Source organism: Hippocampus zosterae, chromosome 2 (genome assembly GCF_025434085.1).
Source record: "Hippocampus zosterae strain Florida chromosome 2, ASM2543408v3, whole genome shotgun sequence".
Taxonomy (NCBI): domain Eukaryota; kingdom Metazoa; phylum Chordata; class Actinopteri; order Syngnathiformes; family Syngnathidae; genus Hippocampus; species Hippocampus zosterae.
Genome location: NC_067452.1, coordinates 12,773,619 through 12,799,640, shown reverse-complemented (window position 1 = coordinate 12,799,640; position 26,022 = coordinate 12,773,619). Strand labels below are relative to the sequence as shown.

At 41.9% G+C, this 26,022-nt stretch overlaps 1 protein-coding gene across 19 annotated transcripts in view; it reads right to left on the bottom strand.

Annotated features, from left to right (window-relative positions):
* Window positions 1-26,022, bottom strand: part of rap1gapa (RAP1 GTPase activating protein a) — a 110,711-nt gene that overhangs the window by 9,939 nt on the left and 74,750 nt on the right. For 10 of the 19 annotated variants that reach the window (XR_007961354.1, XM_052058020.1, XM_052058005.1 and 7 more), the window contains 16 exons: window positions 20,323-20,358; window positions 18,426-18,473; window positions 18,280-18,318; window positions 16,872-17,066; window positions 15,845-15,948; window positions 15,437-15,515; window positions 15,315-15,368; window positions 13,655-13,738; window positions 12,450-12,550; window positions 11,581-11,710; window positions 7,452-7,607; window positions 6,338-6,409; window positions 6,170-6,256; window positions 5,946-6,089; window positions 3,440-3,574; window positions 161-238 (listed from right to left, as the gene is read on the bottom strand). Coding sequence is in view for 18 of the 19 variants with exons in the window: in XM_052058005.1 (XP_051913965.1) it covers window positions 161-238; window positions 3,440-3,574; window positions 5,946-6,089; window positions 6,170-6,256; window positions 6,338-6,409; window positions 7,452-7,607; window positions 11,581-11,710; window positions 12,450-12,550; window positions 13,655-13,738; window positions 15,315-15,368; window positions 15,437-15,515; window positions 15,845-15,948; window positions 16,872-17,066; window positions 18,280-18,318; window positions 18,426-18,473; window positions 20,323-20,358 (1,542 nt within the window). In the remaining variant the exon portion in view is untranslated. Of the gene's footprint in view, window positions 1-160; window positions 239-3,439; window positions 3,575-5,945; window positions 6,090-6,169; window positions 6,257-6,337; window positions 6,410-7,451; window positions 7,608-11,580; window positions 11,711-12,449; window positions 12,551-13,654; window positions 13,739-15,314; window positions 15,369-15,436; window positions 15,516-15,844; window positions 15,949-16,871; window positions 17,067-18,279; window positions 18,319-18,425; window positions 18,474-20,322; window positions 20,359-23,134; window positions 23,383-26,022 lie in introns of those variants that run through there. The other 9 variants (XM_052058021.1, XM_052058008.1, XM_052058009.1 and 6 more) reach the window with 5 other exon arrangements.

Below are 26,022 nucleotides of genomic sequence, written 5' to 3'. Positions count from 1 at the left end.
CCTTAGACGTGCACAATGGCTCTTTCATGGTAATAAAAAAAAAAATGTTGGCATGAAGTTGAACATGAGAAGGACTTGGCCATGGTGCAGTGGTGCCGAGCAGACAGACAGCAAACAGAGTAAGAGTTGCTTGAAAAATAAGTGAGAATTAAACATGAACCTCTTCTACTGATCCTATTCCTATGGCACTGCCTCGACGTCCATATTTACTGGGACTTTTTCCTGGGACAAGCAATGACTGAGCCAGGCAGGAAGAGAGAGATGGAGAGGGGCAAAGAGAGGGAGGGGGGAGAGAAGATGGTGACAGTCGACAAGGAGGGTCAAAATGAGAAAACTCATGAGATTCCATGCAAGTCGTGTGGTTCAAACAAAATCCAGAGTGTGCATCATTTCGGTTCTGCGTGGTGTGAGACAAGCATCTGGATGAGAGAAAGAAAAGGTGAGCCGGATAAGCGAGCCTGTGAGCAGAAGAAGATGCAAAAACAAAATAGTGCAGCAGAGTACAAAAAATACAAATTATACATTCGGGTTCACACCAAAGCAGCGTTTTAAGTCATGTGAGTACTGGACCACTGTTATTGCTAGTTTAGCAACCGAAAAGTGATACAGAGTGATGCATCAAAATGCATTTTGAAAAGACGCCGTCACCTTCGTAAAATAATGGCCTCCGCCATATATATATATATGATGATGCTGGCCACCTCCACTAAAATCTAAGTCAGTAGCTAAACCGAACATTCAATTCTACTTATGAAATGAAATGATTATTAATTTAATTTGGATTAAAAAAGGACTTAGGCTTTTATTCTAGGAAGGTGACAATATTTAAAAATATAATGGCAATACTGTGTAAACAAGTGAGACTCTTATGCTAAACTGGAATGTCATGATGGGTCTTTTTATTATACGCTGTTGAGTGTGGCAAAATCTGGGAGACACAACTCCTAATGAATGGATTAATCAGTCAGGCATCATGTTCTCCAATCTCCATTTTTTTATTGCCCAAACCATGAAAGATCCTGTAAAGTGAAAAAAAATGTCTTGGAAAAAATTAACACCATATGGATGAGATGAGTGTTCACTTCGAAGTTTGGCTACCACATTTGACAAACAAAAGCAAATGTTTACATTTCAGGTCAGTGGTGAAGTCCTTCTTGTGTCCTACAGACTTCAGTTAATATCTATGTAACTATCATGTTCTTCTATAATATTGTGGGGGTGGAAAAAACATCAAACGTATCACATTATGATGTGATAATAAATACAGTACTCATTCAATGTACCAAAGAGCAATGACAACTACTATTATAACTCAAGTCGCAGGACAGGGGATTCAATTTTTTTCGGGGGAAACTACATTGCCACAACACCAGCACCAAACAAAAAAGGTTGGGTAATGGTGAGTGCATTGAGTTTATGTCAACCAACATAGCATTTAGCATTAGCTAAAGTAACAACATAACTACTTTTCACCAGATTGACCTATGTACATTTATTAAGAATACTTCCTGGTTTTCAACGAAATAGTAGTGTCCAGGTTTTCAATTTTTTAAATCTGGTCAACCCACCCACCAAGTTGTTGTGGGGCTTTTCAATTCTACGACAAGAGTCTTTAGAAATCTCATGAGCTAACAGGATTCTGGAACTGCAGGCTCATCCATAGCATCATCGCCGCTTGATGTTGTCTCTTTGTTTAGGTTCACATAACAGAGACATTTTGAGTCGAGGTCTATTAAACACACCAGCACGTAATAAACAGTCTGCGGCTCACCCAACATGGCATGAACGAATACGTACTGATCGTTAGCTGCACTATATAACCACAATGCATTGTCTTCCAACATATTACAGTAATCTGAATAAGACAAAACACATAACATTTGAGAATTCAAAAACAACATCGAGCTGTTCTGTAAATTGGAGCATCCAAAGGATTTTGGAATACAGGCCTAGCTAGCTAACTGTACGATGTAGTTGTAGTAAAAAGTAATAACAACTTCAGGATGTAAGTCATAGCTGTGCCGGATAACCACTTTTGCGAACAAAGGAGTCCGCGCATGCCAAAGTGCCTTACTGGATGCGGTTTTACCCAAGCGCCCCCCCCCCCCAAAGTTAGGAAAACTGAAATGGCGAAAAACAGTTTGAAGCTATAGCTCCAAAATTGATCTCTCCACTAAGTGGTTCACCATCTTTGCATGTGCTTTCAGCAATTACACAGAAACATGAATATTTAAATATAAATCTGATTGGACTTTACAGCGTCTTCAACATTTACCTTAAAAAACACCTATGTTCCAGTGATAATGCTCATCCACTAGGTAAGAAAAGGTACAGTTACGCATTAGTTGCCCTTTATATTAGAAAATAGCTTTGTGTTCAACTAAACAGAACCACATTTCATACTTTATCGTACTGGTTAGTAAAATGGACAAGGTCATCTGTATATGTACTTTTTTGACATTTTTGTTTGGTGGCTTTTTTTGAGAATACATGCAATATGTGACCTATGTTCATATAGGTTGAGAAATGCTGTTACAATGTGACACACACACGCACACGCACACGCACACGCACGCGCACACACACACACACACACACGCACACACACGCACACACACGCACACACACACGCACACACACACACACACACACACACACACAAGAACCCCCCCACCCCCCAAATCCCCCTCATAGAATCCCACAATGAGGCTGTACAATAATCCTCCATCCATTGCGGATTTTTCAGTCAGTTCAGTTTGTGCTGAAGATTACTGAAAACTAAAACCTCTTCAATCCTGATTTTTACACTTACAGAAAGCGATGGATGTAGGGTAGCTTTATTATGTACATATTTTGGCCCGATTATTGAAGTACATTGTAAGGTGATAATTTCAGTTTGTTAGTTTGGAAAAACAGCATTTCTTTTTTTCATTTTCTTTTTGTATTGTTTTAAACAGTATAAAGATTTTTAAAAAGTTACATAAATGCTATAAAAATAGGCATTGTGTATTTTTGATAGGGTATTTTTATATCGCAAACTTCACTTATCACGTCCGGAATGTAATCACAATGATGGAGGGCGAATTACGCTGTACATAAGAATGTAAGTGACAATTTATTCAGAAGGGAAAAGAACTCTCAGGTGCACCTCGAAGGAGATACACAACATCACCTCTTGCTGCTGCAAGTCTGCCGCTGCTGTGAGTAGAGTGGCACGTGCTTGTGCTGGCAGACAAATGTGCAAGCCTCATCAAAGTGAGAGAGGAGCCTCACGAGGCACACAGCTTCAGTCAAGCGAGTGTGCCGTGCTTCAATGTGAGACGTTAGTGCAGCAGGCAAGTGAGAGGAAGGGAAGGTACGAGCTCTAGTAGTTCTATGGGAGAAAAGAGGGCCCGAGGTGCAGCTCCTCAAAGACCAGGAGGAGCAGGGCTGTACTTACTATCCCTGGGAATTTGGGGCTCTCTGCGGGTGTGCTGTGGTTAAAGCTTCCGCTGAGGCTAGCGGGCATCGCGTGCGGCTTCTTGAAAGTAAGACCCATGGCATCCATAGACTGGCTCCTGCTGCGTATCACCCGCTACGGAGAGAGACGAGGAGGAGGACATGCATTGAGATGGCGAGGACCCCTCAGCATGGCTGCTAGATGACGGGAACCACCTCCGGGCTGACCCTCAACACTTACAATACAGGCAGAAAGCCTGATGTAGGGCTGCACGATTACGGCCAAAATAATAATCATCATTATTTTGATCAAGATTGTAATCCCAATTAATCATGATGTTGGGGAGAAAAAATAATGGATGTTTATTTCACTACTTTTCAAAAAAACGTATGTAAACAGTTTTTAGTACAACATGTAACTAGAAAAAAAAGAATATCGCATTGGACACTGAAAAGTAAATATCCCAGTATAAGAGATACGCATTATAAATACCTGGATTAGTATTATTTATTTATTTATTGCTGAAAAACGAACCCGCATGCACTGTAGTTGTACTCAGGCCAAACCTTTGTCTTGTTAAAAAAGCATTGTTTTTGCACCATCTTGGAGCTATGTTGAAGTTTGAGGAGGAGCATCATGACTTGCCCATGACATGTTTCTAGAACGGTAGTGCTTTGTCATCATCTTGTGAAATTTACAGGGAACATAAAACAAATCTCCTGGGGATTTTTGCTATTTGTGATCCCAAAATGCAAATGAGTGTTTTACCTGAAAAACGGGGCGGTTGACTCCCACCAAAAATTAATACATTTTTAAAAAGTTTTAAAATTGATATTTAATAAATAGGGCAATTGAAAAAACATCACCCAAGAATTAACCAAAAATTGACAAACAGCTGTTGATCCCTTTGGAGGAATCGCTCCCCGCCATAATCCTTCCCATCTCCAATTTTTGCTGTACTTTTTCTCTCGACATGACTCGCTCTCGTCAACCCAGAGCGTGACTTTAGGGTGCCACTGCTGGGTGCTCCCCCTTGTTATTTAGGCAGCTTCATGAAGCTAAAACCATGCATTGTTTGCCCCCTGGTGGTTGGCTGACTGCTGTTTGAAGAAATTGTTGATTAAATATGCAGAGCCCACATTTGAAATATAAATATGGCTGCCGTTCGGGTTCATTCAACCATGGCAGAAAAGAATCATGATCACAATTACAATTCGATTAATTGTGCAGCCATAGTCTGGTGTTGATTTCACCCTGACAGACAAGGAAGCCACCGTTGCGTTTACGAGCCCTCAGGTGGCTGAGCTCACATGATGCTTAGTGAGCTCGCAAAGGAAGCGAGGGGAAGTGGCGCTTGGCGGGAAAACGCCAAGTGTGTAGATATGCAGGCAGAGCACAAAGTGGAGAAGCAGCTACATCTGGAGGTGAAAAGCACGTCGAAAGCAAGGAAGCATGGGAGGAAGCAGACAGGAAGGCGAGTGGCGTGACAGAACACCTTCCTGCTAAAGTCCACACAGTCATTCAAGAACAGCTTCACAGCCAGAGAGGAAACAGACGGAAGAAAAATCACACTTTCACTTTCAGCAGTCTCCAAAAGCTGGCCGGACACTCTTCTCGCTCAGTTGTTGAATAGAAACAAGCGCAGGCTGGGATCTCACTGTTTACATTCAGGCTGATGCAGAGTAGTTTCCATCTTTTTGGGGGGGGTTTGTTTGTTTCTATGCCAGTTCTTCAATACAGTGGTGCCTTGAGATACAAGTGAGCCGACTTGTGAGTTTCTTAACATATGAGGAAAGATGTTGTTTATTAAAAACAACCATATCACATTGCTTTCGATAATGCCACAGGGTTTGACTACATCACTTCATACATACTGAAGGCCCAGGTCCAAATCTCACCGTTCGCTACTGATTGAACTAAAGCAACAACAACAAAAAATATGTCATTATTTTCTGTTTTATCATGTCATTACTGTATATTATTGAAGCACAAAATTATGGGGTACCATTTTACTTATTTAAAAAAAAGAAGACAAAATAATCAGGCTATTCTCACAAGAACATAACTGGCCATTGAGAAATTGCTTGCTCACTAATTTGATCGTATTTATCGTCGCATTGATTTATATTTCTAACACTAGAAATTGGATTTGCCCTACTAACAGTGAGTCCTTTGTTTAAGTCCAAACATGAAGATCCTTGAAAGAGGCAAAACACGCCAAATCAAATAATCAGCTAAACATTGCTTTGAGTCACATCTCAAGGCACGACTGCATTGCTTTCCCTAAAACCAAAAAAGGTGCTGAATCACTTACCTTAAAAGGTATATCTCCACACCGTGAGAAAAGGCATTTTGTCAATTTCTTTCCAATGAGAACCAACTCAAAACCCATTTCCTAAAATGCCCAACTTTCCTTGCCATATCCTTTTTTTCCACTGGGGCAGCATCATTTGAAAAGGAAGTGAGGCTACTTGTTGGAAGCCTCCACTGCTGCCTCGCCGGTTACCTTGAAGGACTCAAAGAAGCCTCCACTGCCACCACCGCCGCCGTTCTCCAGCTTGTCGTCATCTCCCCCGACGCCCATCATGGCCTGACTGTTCACGTGGAGCTCCTCGTAAAGCGTTTCCAACAAGGCTGACCTGGTTCGTTCCTAACTCGGGCACACAAACATGTGCGAAGGACACTTGTCATTTTGATCTGAAAATAAAACAACAATGAAGTAAAACCCACCTCTAACTTGGCAAACTTTTCAGCTTTATAGCAGGCGTATTCAGCATTGATGAGTTTAGTGAAAAGGAATTCATGGAACTCAAGGCCCTGCAGGATAAAAGGTTGTTCAAACAAAAGCACCAAAATTGGGAATTGACGGTCCACATTTCCAAGTTGTCACTTTCTTACTTTTTTGAAGACAGCAGGATTTGGGAGGGCGGGACCAAAGAAAGGTACATCATCTCGTGCTGTCACAGACACCTGTGAGTTTTAATGTGAAATATTAGATAATTTTCCCCCCAGAGATTCAAAGCTTACAAGAATCGAGAATGACTTCACATTTGACACCCAGGTCTGTTCAAAGCAGCTGCTTTGAGCTGTTGGAGGCTGTCACATCTCATGGAAAGACGCCACTGCTCATTAAAGTTTTGCCTTACCATGGCAATTACTGAGCATTGATCATGAGAGACAAGTAGAGCAGTGCAGCCATTTATGGCTCTGGGGGACAAAAATGACTGCAAAATTGGACATTTCTCTGATAAATGAATGAAAATGAATATTTTTGTTTCATTATGTAAACTACTGTCAACACAACATCCACATTTCCATTTATTTATAACGCTACATTTATTTTTTGTTGCAAAAATGCAAAAAAATGGTCAAAATACCAAAAGTGATCCTGTGTTTTGTTTTCCCAGGGCAACAAGAAGCTCCCAAACATGTCAGGCCCAAACATCTCGTACCGGGCAACACGACTCAATTCGACAATTGTCACATTGTATTGCAGTTTTCTCACGGTTCATCTTTCACGGCTTTGCTGTTTCACAGATTTTTTTTGGTGCTTTTTTAATGTTGTTTTTTCTTTAACAGTGCATTGGGTTCTGCATCCTGATTGGCGAAGGGACTGTAGACTAATGTCATAGGTCTCTGGGCTTCATCACTGTTCACCTTGCCAAAATTTCTCCATGACAAAACCCACAATGTGAGACAAAACTTTCTGCACTTTATTCCTAAAAACTGTCTGTTGTTTGTTTAAAAAACAAACAAAAAAACACGTTTGTATTCTAGTTTTTCTAGGTCCTGAAAAAATTTTTCATCTTTGGTTTCATTCAATACAGTATTGTCTTGTTTATGTAATAATTGTAAAAAAGATGACTACTTCACGGAATTTACTGATCACGGCTTCTTTATGGAACGTAACCCCCGCAATAACTGTATTGCAAAATATGATTGAAGACAAGATGAAGGTGAACAAGAATTTATCAGGGAACGCACAATACAAAAGGCAATGAAGTTTATTTACCTTGTAGAGAACATTGTCCGAACATGCGTTGACCACTTGGACCACAACATAGGCATGGAGGAAGTTGGAGGCAATCATATCTGGCACAAAGGGAGTATTTTCTTCTTGGAATACAATTGCCACAATGTCGTTGCCTATATGCCTCTTTCTCTGCAACTGTAATGCGAGAGGCGCACAGCAAGTGGGTTACCCATTTCAGATATTCCTCTGGAGCAGAAAAAGATTACAAAGCACCTGCGGCAGGCCATGCAATTGATACCTGGACCCTAATCCCCCTCTTAATCCCATTGCTATCACATCTCACTTATAGAAATGACGAATGTAATGGCATTATCGTATTGTTTAGTGTGAGGATGGCTACAGATGTTTTACAAGCTGCACTTGGTTTGGTCTGACCAGCAAAGGACAGAAAAATGGTGAGATTATTGCGGTGAATTTGAAATCTCATGAAATGAGTGGAATTCAGACCACTGGTAGATGGCAGCAGAAAAAAAATCACAACATCCACCCATCATCAACTCATCTAAAATGTCCTTGCAATAAAAGGTCAACATCAGTTGGTTGTGCTAAAGCAGCCGTTAAGATGGTTTGCCAAGCGCCAACAGAAGTAGGAAGGACAAGACATTGGGTACAGTTGAGTTTTGTACTCGCGTTTTACATGTTTAGACTCTAAACATGTAAAATGCGAGTATTTCCATACCCTCTAAACTTTAGAGGGTATGGAAATACGTTTTTTTCTAGTTTTTTTGGAGGGGGGCTGGAATGGATTAATTGTGTTTCCTATCCTTTCGATGTGAAAAACTGATTTGAGATAGAGGCAGGGTCTGTAGAAGGAAGTTAGTAGTAGTAGTTGCCTTGTGCATGGAATGTGCTGTCTAAATAAAACTGCCTTGCCAATTATAAGTTTCATGGGCCAGCACTATTGATTGTGAAGTGCAACCAAGGGAAACACTATAAAATAAAGAAAATAGACAGTGGGAAATAAATTAATTACATCTCATGGAACAAATATCAATATGGTTGCAAATGGTGGTCGGTGCTCCAGGTTGTGTTTGGGCCATGTGAGAAATAAGACTTTACTGACACTGACGGTTCCCACTGTGAAACACCACCAGGGAGTGCTGCTTATCACTTCTGCTGTTGCACTTGGGCTGTTGAGCCCTTACCGCTTCTCGAAAACCGTTATTAGTTCTGTGCTTGTAAAAAGCAACACATTAATAACGTGCGCAAGCATGAGTTGAGCATGAGTTTAAATTAAAGGTCTGCCACCACAGGACGCACAGAAGGGTCTTTTTTTTTTAAGTACCATCTCACATGACCAAGACAAACGGTTCGAACGTGAGCACCGGCACAGGATTTTCAAAATGAAATGTTTTCAGTCTCTGATTTTCAATATAGAAAAAATGTGTTAGATAAGATATCCTTTATTTGTCCCACACTGGACAAATAAAGCTCCTAAGAGGCCAGCTCAATGGCAAGAATAAGACCCGGGCAATAAACAGCTATGCCCTGCCAGTGATCAGATACCCTGCAGGAATAATAAGGTGGCCAAAGGAAGAGATTCAGACCACGGACGTTAAGACCCGAAAGCTCCTAACCATGCATGGAGGGTTCCATCCCAAATCCAGCACCCTGAGACTGTACGCAAGCCGAAAAGAAGGAGGCCGGGGACTAGTGAGTGTGAGAGCCACTGTCCAGGATGAAACATCCAAGCTCCATGAATACATCAAGGAGAAGGCTCCAACGGATGACGTACTCAGAGAATGTCTCAGACAATGGGGAACAGAAGATGAGGCGCTGGAAGAGGGACCATCATGGGAGGACAAGCCCCTACACGGGATGTACCACCGGACCATAACTGAAGTGGCTGATCTCAAGAAGTCCTATCAGTGGCTAGAGAGGGCTGGCCTGAAGGACAGCACAGAGGCACTCATCCTGGCTGCTCAGGAGCAGGCCTTGAGCACCAGAGCCATCGAGGCCCAGATATACCACACCAGACAAGACCCAAGGTGTAGGTTGCGCAAAGAGGCACCTGAGACGATCCAACACATAACTGCAGGGTGTAAGATGCTGGCAGGGAAAGCCTACATGGAACGCCATAACCAGGTGGCTGGCATAGTCTACCGAAACATCTGTGCGGAGTATGGACTGGAAACCCCAAGGTCAAAATGGGAAACACCTGCGAAGGTGGTGGAGAATGACAGAGCGAAGATCCTGTGGGACTTCCAGATCCAGACTGACAAGATGGTAATGGCGAACCAACCAGATATCGTGATCATAGATGAAGGGCAGAGGAAAGCCGTTGTAGTGGATGTCGCGGTCCCAAGTGATGGAAACATCAGGAAGAAGGAACATGAGAAACTCGAGAAATACCAAGGGCTCAGAGAGGAGCTGGAGAGAGCCTGTAAGGTAAAGGTGACAGTCGTGCCTGTGGTGGTCGGAGCACTTGGGGCAGTGACCCCCAAACTAGATGAGTGGTTGCAACAGATCCCGGGAACAACATCGGACATCTCAGTCCAGAAATGTGCAGTGCTGGGAACAGCAAGGATACTGCGCAGAACCCTCAAGCTTCCTGGCCTCTGGTAGAGGACCCGAGCTGAATGAGGGACGGACACCACCCGAGGGGTGAGATGAGGAATTTTATATATATATATATATATATATATATATATATATATATATATATATAATATTATTATTATTATTATATTTCATATAAGACACTCAGTGAGAATAGTCTGTGTTTACACTATAGCAACAGCTGAGTCTCATGTGCCAAATTGTTTACATTTTCTTTGCACAAAACCCAATTGTGAAAGGGCTTAAATAAGTTGTTTTACAAGTTCTACTGTTTATAAGGAATAAAGTGGTATCCTTTTTGTAATACCATACTGAATTTCATCTTTTTAAAAGCTTTTTTTCTTTGCTTATTTGCATCATGTTTAATTGCACAATATCGCAACAAATTGCATTGTATCGTATCGGATCGCATTGATTTGAACTTAATGTGTATCGCATCGTGACGACGGTGAAACGTATCGCATCATATTGCCAGAAAATTCCATGTATCGTTTAAGTATCGCATCGCTGGCAGTGCATCGAGATGTGTATCGAATCGTCCTCAGTGCTGAGATTCACATCCCTAATATATATATATATATATATATATATATATATATATATACACACACACATCAAGACAACCGGGCTGTTTTTGTCCCACTTTTGCCCCTTCTGACACAATGGCGGCAAATGCCAATCAATCTTTTCTTAAGTTTCATAAAATGATCCTGTGGTTTAAGGTGTGTTTGGAGTAGATGTGTCCCAATAATGGCGGCCCAAATCCCGCCGTCTAAGCCATATTAAAGTTGTTCAATTTTTTCAACCAATAAACACTAATCTTCTTAATGTGCATGGTGCTCCGTGTTGAGATTATCGGAGCAGACCACACACAGCGCAACCAAAGCTGGTCTAGGCCTGATTTTTAATCTTCATATGTGAGCTCTGTCACAGATTAAAAGATGTTAATAAAAAATCATTGTGTGTGCATTCTGGACCTAAAACAGAGCACATCCATACAGTAATTCCAATTCTGGCGTCTTTTCAGTGGCTGATGACAGGACAGAAGAAAAGCTTACAATTTCCAAGGGAAAAAAATCTGCATTTAAGCGGCTGTAGGCTCAAGAACAGAACTGCCTTTTTCCATTTCCAACATTTCATCTTTGTAGAGCGAGATTTTCTGCATTGATGATGACCATACTAACATCATCGCAATCTGGACATGAGTGTTTGTGTCTCCCATTACCCCAAGATTGAAACAAGTACACACTAAGGACAACTGGATTCAGCATAATGGTAAGTTTTTAATCACTTTCTTTCAAGAGTTTCTATGTCAGTGAAAATACTGCTTTACTAGTCTGTGCCGGAAAAAAAAGTCCATTGTGATTGAGAGCAGTGCCCCTTGCTTTAAATCACAATGAGAGAACATTGCTGCCCACATTAGATTTTCCAGCAGATGGCCGTGTATTACTTCTTTGAAGACAAACCTTCCCACAGCTGACTCTATAAAAAATGACTGCACAGGGAAACGACACGTCAGCCAATGTGTGTCGGTGTTGTATTACAGTACCTGCTGCGTGTCCCCCTCGGTGTACGGCAGCTTTGTGGACACGTGGAACATGACCTCTTTATTGCCATAGTTGCAGTAGACGGATTCTGTGCCAGTCTGGCCATGAGTCACGTCCAAGCCACCACGGAATCTAACACACACACACACACACACACACACACACACACACACACACACGCACACGCACACGCACACGCACACGCACACACACACGCGCACGCACACACACACGCGCACACGCACGCGCACACGCACACGCACACCATTACGCACATGCACACACACACATTAACCCTGTGATTTGCTCACCATGGAAGAAAGCAGTGGTTCTCGAACGTTTTACACCATGTACCATCTAAAAAAAATACCACGATGACCAGCATGAAAACACCGCATTTGTTACTGTATGCCACTGTAACAGTATGCACTTTGAACATGAACATTGGACTTTAAAAAAAATACTCAAAGAATGAGCCAATTACAATTATTTCCCATATAAGCTTGAGAAATTGTACCTAAATACATGTTTAAAAACGAACAGTTCTTAAAGATTAACGGCAAATGTATTGAATTTAAAAGTTAAATAAAACCGAGCTCTACAGTGATTCCGTCAGGTACCACTAGACAGAACACGCAAGACACAAGCCCGGGGAACGGGTACTACATGTTGATAATAACCGTACAATAATATCATTATTACCCACTAGGGGTTGAACAAATCTTCAACCGACGCTAAGGCGATGATGGTTGGATTGGTGTCGACTACTCAATGATGTCACTGCTGTCAATACACGTAACACAATTGCCCTCTTCTAAAAACAACTAATTAATACAGTATATATTAAAGAGTGGCTTCATGTCATGATTACCCCTTAAAGTTGTGAAGCTCAATTTTCTCTCCAAGAAACGCCAGGAATTCCACAAAGGCAGGACTCTCTAGGCTATTGCCAAATAACTCCTCCTCTGAAGTCTGCGCCATAAAACAGGAAATAAAAGCATACTCAGAGAGCATAAAAGTGTATCTAAAATATTGTGTTCTCTGACCAGATAACTAACCCAATGTAATCTGTATTTTCTTCAACAGTGCTCATTACAAATCCAAAGCAGCACAATGGGCCCATCTACGAGGATCTGCTACCGTAGTCATTACAGCGGTTTACATACTGGAATTTCACAGATGAGCTTGGCGTGGCCCTCTTCCATGCCGGTCAGTCGAAAAATGGACTTGACACATAATACATTTGTCGGTGGCAGTACAGTGAAACTCCTCTACAACGAAATCTTGTTTGCAGCAAGAACCATTTCACAACAGGGGACTTTCACTGTAGCAGATTTTACCTCAGACGTAAATACAAACACACACGAAAAAAGTAAATGTGTACTTTTTATTTTTATTTCAATAGTGCATAAGTATGAGCACACACTGACTTGCCACTTCATATAGCCTGCATAGAAAGAAAAAAAAACGAAAGAATTTGCGAAATTTACAATCAGCATTTATTTTCACTTACATCAACTTTTTGTATAATGTCTTTTATTTTGCTTCCTCCAACTTTCATTTTTATTACCTTTATCCTGTCTTCAAGCGTTATAGCTTTTCTTTTCTTAACTCCTTGGCATGCAAAGGTACGTTTTGTCGCCATTTTAGCAATGCAAAGTTCGTGCTGCGTCTGAAACAAATAATTCCTGTACTCATGTGCATGTGTAAACCAGTGTGGTGGTTGCTGTTGCTGTTTCCGAACGAAGCAGTAGAGGTCGCTGTGGAATGCTGGGGTTGGATAAGACTTTTGCGGAAGGCTTTTTTTGTTTTCACTGTAGTGAATCTCGTTGCGAGGCAGGAGCAGAGAAAATGATTTCGTATAACGGAACAGGGGTACTTTTCATTGTAGAGGGATCAGAAAAGTGGGACTGGCTTTCATGCATGAACGTTTTCTCACACTAGGCGGTATTTTCGCCCATGTAGGTTTTTTTGGAGAGGAGTTTCACTGTAAATGCTTTAATTTCCAGTTGACAATTTTAAATGAGCATGGATGGCAGTGAGTGAATACATTTATATTTAAGATTAACCTTTTACCTGTCCAAACCTTTGATAAATGACCCCAAACTTGAAGTTGTTGCTTATGACGTGTTCATCAAAAGTCACAATAAGTCGTGAGGCCTGTAAAAAGAGCAGCAAGAGATTTGGGGGAAAGGAAAGAGAATAAATATGGAAAAAAGATGGAATCAAATTTGTGCTCCAAAAAAGATTTTTTTTGCTCTCAATGGCATCATTTCTAGTTTCTTGATTAGACTTTCTTGTTTCTCGTTTGCGCTTCCAGGCTTTCTCACTCCAAGCCTAACAGGTGGGTGGGCTTCTTAAGGAATGCGTTCTGATTGGCTGATTAATTTTTCAGTCACAGCCCGGTGGACCATATTTTGTGTCTGCTGTCTATTTCCCCCCCGCCCCCTCTGGTGGGAATCCATCATAAGCATCTTCTCAAACCTGAATCAGCGATCTTATGATTTAAGTTTTCTAATTTGATCAAATGTATCTATCGATCATATATGTATCAGTGGCGGATGCTGGTCTGTGAAGGAGCGGAAGCTCAATTTTGGCCTACATCATAAAATGTGTCCATTTATTTATACGTGAATGCTACTCTCCGTTCCTTTTCAAAAAAAAAAATGAGAAGGTTGCCTTCACCATAAGATCAGTGATTAGCTTATTTCGCTGTCAATCAAAAAGAGATTCAGCCTCAGCGAGATCATCCAATCATCATGAAGAAAAGCAGAGCTTCTGCACGCCCACTGTCTATCGACTACCAGAGACGCTGAGCGTCCGATGGGCGGGACAAAACCAGCAATTATACAATAACTCGTCTCATTTCAATCCACTGGGACAACCTAACTTGACCTCTCTCGACGCGCAGCGTCCGCGCGGTCGACGCTCAGCGTCCACACAGTTTAAAGCACAGTGAAGCTGTGGGAATGAATGAGAAGAGAGTCGCGCCGCAACCAGTAATAAGAAGCTGATTCGGAACAAAAGTTGAGCGCGTTAGAACGCATATTTAGTCACTGACATGTCCACACAACTGTATGTACACACATGTGTTTTATCTCTTGCTTTTTGACATTTTAGGGGAAGCTGAGCTTCCCTTACAGTCTTAGAGCAATCGCCTCTGATATATATATAGTATCACGGTTAGGTAGTGTTACAACAGCAAATTACGTCAGCTGCTACTGTTAAACTGCTCAGCTGTTAATAATCTATGGCTTTGATGTACTTTCAAACATGCTATGAGCATAATGTTTGAGCCTCAGAACTTCCTGATAAAACACTCCCAACATCCAGGTATATGACAGATGAAAACTTATTGTGGCATTTTTAGAGTGCCTCATGGTTGGTGGTAACAGTGCAAACGTCACAGAGAGAAAGAGTGCCAGGTTGCTGGCCTTGAGTGCATATCACACACAGAAAGGTGGAAAAGCAAAAGCGAGTGAGGGGGATACTATGTTGTCAGACTTGATGGCCATGATGTTCACTGGGACGTTGCAGTGGCATGTGGCGCTTTAGAACGCTTCATCGCCCGTTGTCCGGGTTCTTGAGAATATTTGGTTGACAGGTGACAGCTGAGCATTATTTCAGCAGACACGCCCACAGCGAGATTGGAGGGATTTGAAATGATTTTGCAGCCTCATTTCAGACACTTATTTCTTTTCATTTTACAGGGATTTTTAACTGTTCAAAAACTTACCTTTGGATAAAGCACTGGGAAGAAGCGGTCCACGTTGACTTCCTCACAGACAAGCTTTGAATAAACAAGCAGGACATGTCAAATGTACTGTTGTGCCTTGTATCCTTAAATCAAAGACTCACCTTGGCCATTTGGACCACATTGGGAAACTCAGTCAGGCAGGAGATGGGGATGACATCGTGGTATGTTTTTTGTTTGGTCCTGGTCAAGTCATAAAATAAGCCTCATATAAATGAAAGGTTATATAACACTTCTCAGAATATATCAGAAAGGATCCGGTGTGGGACATTATCAAACTTCCCCACCCTTCCCATCTCGCTTGCTCCCTCATTCCATCCCCACCTACTCACTGGGCTAAATAGTCCATCTGTTGCCCTACTGTGGAAATTACACTGTTGGTACTCGCTCATGCTTTATGACTTTTGTGATAACATTGCTAGGGGGGATGTGTTGATGCACTCACGACTGAACATGTTAGGCAGTTCTTATGTCCTGTTGAGTTAAAGTTCTCTGCAGCGTGTATGTGTTACCTAAGCATTAGTCGGAGATGCTCCTGGTCACCAATCACATCGTACTTTAAAGAGAACACCAGATGTCCCAGGGCGCTGTCTGCTGAATAGTAATTAAAGTGTTCCTGAGGGCACAGTGCAAGGGTACGGCCATTAGTAAATATCATACGCTGAAACAAACAAACACACACACACACACACACACACACACACACGCACTGAACAGTGTCCAAATCCAGATCAAATTTGTTTATCTGATGCGCTCACAAAAATAGGTGGCGAGGCTTTATGCATTTCAATTTGCATAAGTGCAAAAAAAGGCAACTTGAGGCAGTTTGATGCCAGACAACTGCTTAATCAGTTTAATGAGCACAAAGTGAAATTGATTGTTGAGTCCTCCATCAGGGTAGTTTTGCTCATTTGTGCAAGGAGTGCAGTTGTTACATTTGAATAGTTTTCGAGTAGTGGTGGCTCACATCATTTTGGCAATAACATTCATCCATTCAATCTTCCCTCCTGAAAATTTATGTCTGCATAAACATAGTGTAGACTGTAGACTCATAATGCAATTCATTAGATTTAATAATTTAAACGCTCTGTGCATCATGATTAATTCATTGCAGCTTCTCGTGGTGTGAGCAACTTGGCCACTGAGCAGCGGTATAATATATCACACATCACACATACAAAGGAGAATTTCGCTCAATTACTGTACATGGCTCACTAATCTGAGGTAATGTAATTTGATTTTCACAGAGGAGCTGCCTAGCACCAAAGTGGGATTCTTAATATGGTCGTAACTCCTCACTCTGCTCATCAGTGTGGCACAAAATAGTCATTTGACATCAAGGATGCAAAACATGCCTGTGAGTAATATTATAATGGTTGTCGACATGTGTGGCTGCACCTGTTTGTGCTGAAATATCCATTGCTTAAAAACACCACCATGTGCACATTATTCATTCGCCTGCCTTTGGTGTTTCCTATTTTGTGTTAGCATTGACCTAGCAGACTGAGTTTACAAACAGATGCAGTGCTTATGACAAACCTTTGCCAGGAAGTGTTTGCGGTAGAGTGTGGCCGTTGTGTTACATTCCAGCTTTGTGCGAGTGTCCGGGGACAAAGTCTGCATCGGCGCCGATGAGTCCGGACTATTACGCAGCTCGTGATTTGTTCCCTCAATCCAGTAACCACCAAACTGTGGCAGAAGGATAAGAGGAAAGGGGCTCTTCCTTCCCAAAACCTGTCACAGGTGTAACATGTTTAAAAAAAATGTTAAAGACCTTCTAATATGACAAAAACCAATATCTTACACATTTGATACAACACAGAGAACAGTACCGTTATCAAGCCTGCAAAATTGAATAAAAAAACGTCGGAAAGTATATAAAATAAAGCTGGAAAGGCATGAAAAACACAGAGCCTGGTTTCAGAGGCTGAAAACCATATGGTGCTGTGTTAAATAAACACTTTCTCTCAAGTTTCTCTGTTATGTGGGGATCCACACGCAAACATATGCTAACATATTGTATGACCCCTTTGCGGGCTAGTGAAACTTATAAGCAGTTAACTTTCCAAGTGGCTGTGGAGTATTGGATGGATTCAACCAGACTGTTAGCCCACTAGCCATATCTATGAATAGGTTGATACAACACGCCCTTTATAAGCTGAGACTCTAGAAACAGGCGGCCAAAGTTGTCAGTGTATTCCATGTGTATGGAGAGTAAGAAAATGGAAAGAACCGTGATGTTGGCACATTGTTCTGCATATAGTGACGTACCAGGCCGTGCAATTACGATAAGGCAACTGAGAATAACCTTTCCTAGGTCTTTTTTGTTTTGTTTTATTTTTTGTTCTATTTTTTCAAATGTTCAGCATTGATAGTACCGGTACATGTTTTAGCATTAATTGTGTGGTTAACCTCACGAAAAAGTGATGACTAATTTTCAGTATATATGCATTCCTTTGCCACGAAGGCACGGTGGTTAGCTGTGCTGGCGTATCAAGTGTTTATATCTGTGTCACTTGCAACGAATAAGATGCTAGTCGCTAGTAGCCTGCCAATTTGCAGTGAAGCCATCCAACTCGACATCGGCGCTCTAGATGAGCACATGTCATAACATATTTGGGGTGAGGGTAGGCATAGCTAGATGGCTAACTGCACACTGAAAGAGTAGAAATGAGCCAAGGAAATCTGTAATTGCGACGGATGTCCACAGATGAAATGCCAGCACACGTTATTCATATAGTGGGATAGGACCGAACACATGACTGGGGTAGTGAGACGCTGGACTCGAGCCACGTCCCAAAAATTCGGACAACGGAGAACGTGAAAAACAGTATAAGACTTCCTATCTTAAAACACGTGTACTGGAAGAAAAAAAAATAAAACACCAAAATTACTTTACAGGGTCTTTAAACAAATCCTACGTTAGGATGAAAGTGCTGCACTCTACCTCATGGACACTTGGATAGGGAATGTAGTCCTCCTCGGTCTGAAAAGAGAATTTTGGCTTGTCATCAAACATTCATAATGAAGATAAACAACGATATACCTCAATGTAATTATTCATTCACTGGTTGCATTTTTTTTGGAGTGTACCTTGAGTGGAGGTGGAAAGGTGCATCTCTGCTCATCCATCCTGTTGCCCTGCAAGATGAAGAAGAATAAGACAGATGGACGACAAGTAATTGATCAAGCTCAATTCAAGCACTAAAGTGACACTGGGAACAAAATGAGAAGGCAATGTTCTCCAAGAATACACAGCAGACAACAAAGCAAAAAAATAAAATAAAATAAAATAATAAGTCATGGAGGGACAGATGGAAGCAAACAGACAGAGAGCAGTTAAGAATGCTAAAGAGTCCGTTAGCGTGTAGAGCAAGCGTGATGAGTGAGGCCAGGGGGGGATTAAAAAGATGCAGAGATAAGTGCTGCCTCCACACTGGAGCATCTGTTTGGAAGTAGCAACGAGAAAAGCAGACAAATAAGGAAGCCCATACACTGCCATCACATTGGGAATGACAACTGTAGAAGAAGTGTAATGCAAATAATAATGCTCAACTTGAACGGTGGCCTTCTTAGATCGCGACATGACGTCTCATACAAGAAATCGATTGCTTGGGGCTAACAGCTTTCAGCATGATGTCGTTACCGAAAAGGAAAAAGGGAGATGAAAGAGGAGCCTGTGTATTGCCAACCTGTTACAACTGCCATGCTAATTTGCTTCTTAATTTGAACTTGTCCGCCCTCTCGGGCCATTTAATGTGAGCTGTGCATCGTGCCATCCTGGTTTAGACTTATTGTTACCCCCCAGGAAGCAGGCTATCCACCAGCTATTAAATAAGTGCACTTCAAATTGTAGCCAACACGAGTAATGTCATGCATTCATACAGGACGGAGGAGACTTCGGTGTTGCTCCTCTCATCGACCAACATTTGTATACTAAATGCCAATATAAAAGGAGTTCTTAGAAAACAAGGTTGAATGTAGTTATTATTTTAATGATTGACTTTTGTGTCGAGCAGTTATCATGGTTTGGTTTTGGTTTCCATTATATTTGGTTTTGTCCCCTCATGTGCCTTTTTTGTCTTCCTCGTTTTGTTCCTACATCTTGTCAGCCGGGTTCCTCGTGTCACGCAATCAGCTCCCTCCACCCTTGTCCAGGTGTTCTTTGGCCTCTCAACAGTTTGCTCGTACCGCATTTAGTTCCCTGGTTTCTCTCAGTCTTTTTTGGATTGTTGTCGCTGTCACGTTTCGTTTTACTGTCATCGTTATTTTGTTTGTTGTTCTTTTCGTTTGTTGGCATTTCCGGGACTTTGTTTGTGCTTCTGTCATATGTTACTTTGATTTCTTGGGGTTTTCAGGACTTTGTGTTTTGGATTTTGTTTATCCAGCGTTCCCCTGTAGGTGTTTTTGTGAATATATTTCCTTCAATACACCCTGCTTTTTTTTGGGGTCCACTACCATCGCGAAGTAGCGCTCTCTGCGTAAAGTTGAGTTGAGAAAGCTCACCACAGTAGGTGATAAGTGGTATGGAAAACGAAATATCTCTCCGTCTGTTAAGTGCAACTGATTATTTCTTTTCTTAAAATGTCATTCCATTAAATTGTGTGCATTTACACCCCCTTTATACAGGGGACCAATTCTCTTCAACATATTCATTTCGGCCAGACATGAAAGATGACCTCACAAGTAGTTCATTTCATTATTTGATGATGAACTGATTGATGGCGCACACACGCGGAGAACTATGAGCTCCATTTTAAAACTCTTCATTTGTCATGAGCCAGGTTGCCTGATGAAAACAAATGTTGCTTCGAAGCCCGCAGAGACCAGGGGAGAATTTGTGAGGTGAAGAGCTCACTGTGCAGGTACAGTGTTAATAAAGCAACGTCATTTAGCTTGGGAACAAGCACAATTCAAGACGGATTCGAGAGGAGTCCCGCTGACGCCGTGTTAGTTGCTGGGACGATTAACATGTAGCAATGGGCCTTACCTGCATCTTTTCAATCATTTCAAATAACTCCGCAGTCTGGAGAGAGGAGAGGAAATGTTTTGAGTTGTGCTTGTTAATTTGCTTCTCTGACTGACTGTGTTCAACTCTCTTAGCATGAAGCATAGTTCAACTCCATTCAGGAGACAGAAAACAAAGTGCAGAGCACTCCTGCATTGCGCCACGCCTACAAAGATCCCTTCTCCAAAAATCAACTCTGGTAAGGCAAGAGCATGACCATTTTCTTTGAAATGTGTATTCCAAAAACCACACAAATATGTAATGATCCCTGTGTGACTGATGTGAATGGCAGTGGAACAGAGAGTGTCACGTTCCGTGCCTGCCTGCAGGGGGCGGGCTTTCTCTTCCCCGACTGCACACCTGTTGTTCATTTCGGGATGATTATGCTTCCTTTATTAGGAGACTCCGGCAGTTTACTCACTGCCGGAGAATTCCACGGCGTGCCATATTGCTCTCGCGCTCGATCTCGCTATTTTGTCATTTGACCAGTTGCCTTTTTGCCTTACGGCCGTTACTCTTGTTATTCGCGTTTAGCTCCTAGATTTTGTATTGCTCGTATTTCCGCCAATTTCAGGTCCTCCTCGCGTCGTTTTGTTTTCCGCGAGCGTTTTCTGTTGTAGTATCCTTCTTGTTATTCCTGGTCCTTATTTGACCAGCGTTTTGTGTTACCGTTTTTCCCTGTCGGGCTCTTTCTGTTTTTTTGTCATTAAAGACGCTCTTTTTCTTTGACAAGATTTTTTCGTTGTCTGTTCTCCGGGGAGGCAGCCCGGTAGTCCAGTGGTTAGCACGTCGGCTTCACAGTGCAGAGGTACCGGGTTCGATTCCAGCTCCGGCCTCCCTGTGTGGAGTTTGCATGTTCTCCCCGGGCCTGCGTGGGTTTTCTCCGGGTGCTCCGGTTTCCTCCCACATTCCAAAAACATGCGTAGCAGGCTGATTGAACACTCTAAATTGTCCCTAGGTGTGAGTGTGAGCGAGGATGGTTGTTCGTCTATGTGTGCCCTGCGATTGGCTGGCAACCGATTCAGGGTGTCCCCCGCCTACTGCCCGAAGACAGCTGGGATAGGCTCCAGCACCCCCCGCGACCCTATTGAGGATCAAGCGGCTCGGAAGATGAATGAATGAATGAATGTTCTCCGGGGATCCAACCTTTATTTCATTGTTCTGCACGGAGCGATAGTTATCGCTTCGGACAGAAGGTGACAGAGAGAAAGGACCGGTAGGGGCAAACGTTGGTTGAAGACCACTGTTGATCAAAAATCGAAAGAAAAAAAAACCTTAAGGATTGAACCCATAACCTTTGAGCTGGTTGATGACGATTCTACTCCCTGAGTCATGAGTATGTGTCTTCAATAAATGTGTTATTACACCATTTGTGTTTAAAATAATGTGCTTAAAGGGATATAAACAGGGCTGCGTATAAATATTTTGACATAGTTCTCAAATGAGCATCACAGGTTGCTCCTTTTTTCCAAACTCATGGATGATAAAAAAACTGATGGCCCATCTGGGTTCAAGTTTTGCCATTTGAATATAACTGAATACAACTTTACATCATTTTTTTTTCTTGAGTTTTCAGTTTACATGTCCTAGTTACAACAACATAATACCAGGGCTACACAATGGCAACTAATTCATGAAAACGACACAATTCCAAGAGCATTACATTCATACTTAACGCAGTTGAGTCACTTGGAAAAATGAATTGTCCACCTTTGACTTGCAGAGTTCGGTGATGCAAAAATCTTTTTTTGCACCACCGCATAAGCCAGGACATTTTGATGGACTGTCCAAGCTGCAGCGCGCCGACATGGAGATAAGTATCTTGCCCGTGGCCCTCTGCCACCGCCTGACGGCAGTAGGAGACATTAGCGGGTCACCGGCCTAGTCAAGCGAGCCTCCACAATGGTTGTTCACAGGCTACTATGCAAAGCGCCGCGACAAAGTACAAAAATAATATTGTCCATGGATAGTCCTTTTGGTGGCTGACGACTTCAAATCGTGGCTGGCCAGACCTATTCTGAGTGCGCAAAAGCGCACTGACAGGCTTGAACAGTATTCAATTTGCATTGCTCATACGGTGCAGTGCACCCCAAATGTGCACTACTGGTTGTAACATTGTTTCATGACTGCTCATGATCATCAATGGTGTTTTGCTTTGTTTTTAATAGACAACATGTAATTCTCTCAGTTTTAGGGCACCACTTTTAAAGTTTTAAATTCTCAAACCAACAATGCATGCTGATGACATGAGACCAGAGAGGAAGCTGTCCTACTGCGGAGTGGTACCGTATTTGCTGTTAACCATTCAACTTGCGTTTATCTGAAATGCGAGCCAGAAGCAGCAAAGCTGCCTGTGCACGTCTTTACATGCATTTGATGTCCAGCTATATGACAGCACCGCAGTCATTGTGGAGTGAAGGCAGATCAACCCAGCCAGTAAAAGCATTTGTGTACAGAGCGATGGTGTGCTAGCTTTCAGTGTGAGTACACCTTCAGTCCTCCGCCATGTGCAAACAATAGTCTGCCACAAACCCCGAAGGTAAATAAAAGCTAACTTGAACAATGTTCTTCAGAGATTAAAGTTACAGCGGATAGACCTCATCTGTGTACTGAAGCTTGAGTCCTCAAGCGTACGCCGCTCACTTGCCTTCAAAACTCAATAAAAATAAACACTAACACATCTTCAGCCTGAAATCAGATCATCGTGCACTCAAATGAGTTTGCAATGAGGTTCTGTTGCCAAATTCTAACCGCCACCATCCGTGTAGTTAGGTTTGTAAATAAAAAGACTTACATGTCTGGGTTTGTTCCAGTGAGCCCGAGTCACCTTTGCATAGGAGATACTGAGATTCTCAGCCATACTTCCTCAAACAAGCTATGATGCTTCAAAGATGCTGCGGTGTCATCGATCTTTCTCGAAGACCATGACCAACCCTGGCTCAATGCATCCGTGATCACCTTTCACATCAGCCAGTTGTGTAGATCCACACTCGAAGCAGTTAGAAGTTGAGCTCAGGCTGTATACACCGATGTCAGTGGTGTCTCATCCAAATTGCTTTTGGCACGGTGAGCCGCACGCACCCCCGAACTTAAGTTAGCACTCCCACCTGCATCTATTCCAGAGGTGGAGCTTATCTCCTCGGAAAACTGTTGAACGTGCTGACGTTCACGTGCTAAGTCTAAAGCCATCGGTTCCTGTTTAAACATTGGAAAAGCTATCTAATCAGTAGAGTAAATACCACGGCTGAGATATAATGTGTCAATTTAGATTATTTACAGAAATAGTGAGCTATTTCTTACTTTCTTCCTTTCTTTTGTGCACTGCAAGAGAGCAAGCATCTTTGACATTCATCAATCATTGTCATAACTCCTGGTACAGCTGTAAGCGATGTCCATTTACAGTATTTCTTCTTGGTTGAAAGAAAAAACCTGATTGCAGGAATGGGGAACTTGAATGCTGGAGGGGGCCTCAATTTTTCATCAGTGCTGATGGTGGGGCCACATTGGACCACACAGCTCCTAACCAAATGTATGACAAAAAATGCTATTATAAATGTAGACAACATTTGAAGCAAACCGCATACTGTATTTTTTTCCAGAGCAAATGGCTTTCTTGTTTTAAAAAATAGCAATCAAGGATGGCACAAAACTGCTGTACATGAAACCAACATTAATAATAATAATAATACATTTTATTTATAAGCACCTTTCAAGACACCCAAGGTCACTTTACAATAACAAAACATTAAGTGCAAGAATTTTGTTTTCATAAAAATCAACTCACTCAAACCGTAATGAGCTACTATGTTTATTCCTCATATTATTGCAAATAACCTTAACAAAAGGGCAGCGTAAGACCCAGAGTAAGAGCAACTCAGACACATTTGCCATCTAGTGGTGATTTCTGATATTATAACTTCAAACTCTGCTCCATATCTGCATGTCTGCAGTCCGTATATTTGTGTTCTTTTTCTTTTAATTCACAGTATGTTTTTCTATTTGGAAATTTTGCCGAATTTGCTTCTCATTTTCCCCCGTTTTCATCATCCACATAACACAAAATGGATCACATTTGTGGCTAATGATGTGAAGAAACTAAAGGAAGCCAGTTCAGTGATCCCTGATTATTGGAGTTTCACAATGCATCGAGACAAGCAGAGATGCTGAGGCAGCATAAGAGGAAGAGCTACTCGAGGAGGAAGAGGAGAGACGGACGGGAGGCAATGCGGGAAGCAGGACTGCAAGGAGTACAGCTCATCCTAAGCAGACCGACCAAAGTCTCAAGACTCAAAAACATGAACAGGAAAGTGCTTTTTTTCATAACATACTGTACATGTTTCACAGAATGACTGTTTTAATAATACATCAATGTTCTTTTTTTGTATTTTTTCTTTTTACCAAGACGCTTACTCCACAGATGAAATGTGCACCTTTAAACAATCACGTAAAAAGCCTGAGCACAATTATTTTTTTTCTTTCTTCATTGGCCCTAATCCTCTTCTGTAATTTACAGAACAGTTAACATAAAATAAAATAGCTTAAGATAACACAACACATAACATAAGACCTGGAAAGTCATACAATTGTAGCAACTATTCCTGCGGACACCTTGTTGTGTTGTTGTGCACGGCAAAACAGACAACCTGCTGCTCCACCTGCTTCCTGGCAACCTCCTTAAAGATCTGTTTACAATGTTAGGAACTTCCTTCTTAAATATTAATTGATCACACCCCTCTGGTGCTGTGCCAGCAGTTTTTAAGACCGCTGTTATCCGACCCTTAATTAAGCGACCAATCCTTCACTCAGAGAGTCTCTGGGTTTCAAATCTCCCGTTTATTGCGAAAATTCTTGAAAAAGTCATGGTGCAACAACAACAACAACAACAAAGGACTTGCTATCACATCGTTGAACAATGTGGAATCGATTGAAACATTATCAACAGCTTTGAAAACATCCATCCATCCATGATCAGAACCGCTTATCTTCACAAGGGGTCGCGGGTGTGGTAGTTGGAGTAGTTTTTATGTTGTGTAATGAAATTTGGCAATATCACCACCTGGGCGATAGATGATGCCATCAGTAGGTGCGCCCATATCAATAATGAACGCTGGTCCAACACCGTTTACAACCGCACAAACGCAAAGGAGAGACAGGAGAAAATAGTATGGAACACCACAGATGCGTGTATTCATTAATTTCGAAGTTTGAAAGACACTAAGTGCGCCATTTTTTTTTTAACTCGATCTTAATGCATGACTTTTGGACTGGAATGACTACGATTCTGAATAACCCTTGACCTCTTTGACGCCACAAATACAATCTCGCCATCAACATCGAGCAACACGAAATCCTATCAAACAACTTCAAGCCATGGTGAGTTTGCGTTGAAAATTTCCTTCACCAGCATATTATTGAAACTTGCCAAAACAACCGGAATATTGCTTCCGTTTAAGGATTATGTTCTCTGAACCCAAACACACACACACACACACACCATCAAGTTTGTGTACTGTGGAGTCTTGTTCCACATAGGTAGTTCCATTTTTTTCTGTTTCTCTCTCTTTTGCATCGATGTATCCAACCATCCATTTTCTATTTCGCTTTATTCTCAAAAGGGTCGCGGGGGTGCTGGAGCCTATCCCAGCCATCTTCGAGCAGCAGGTGGGGGACACCCTGAACCGG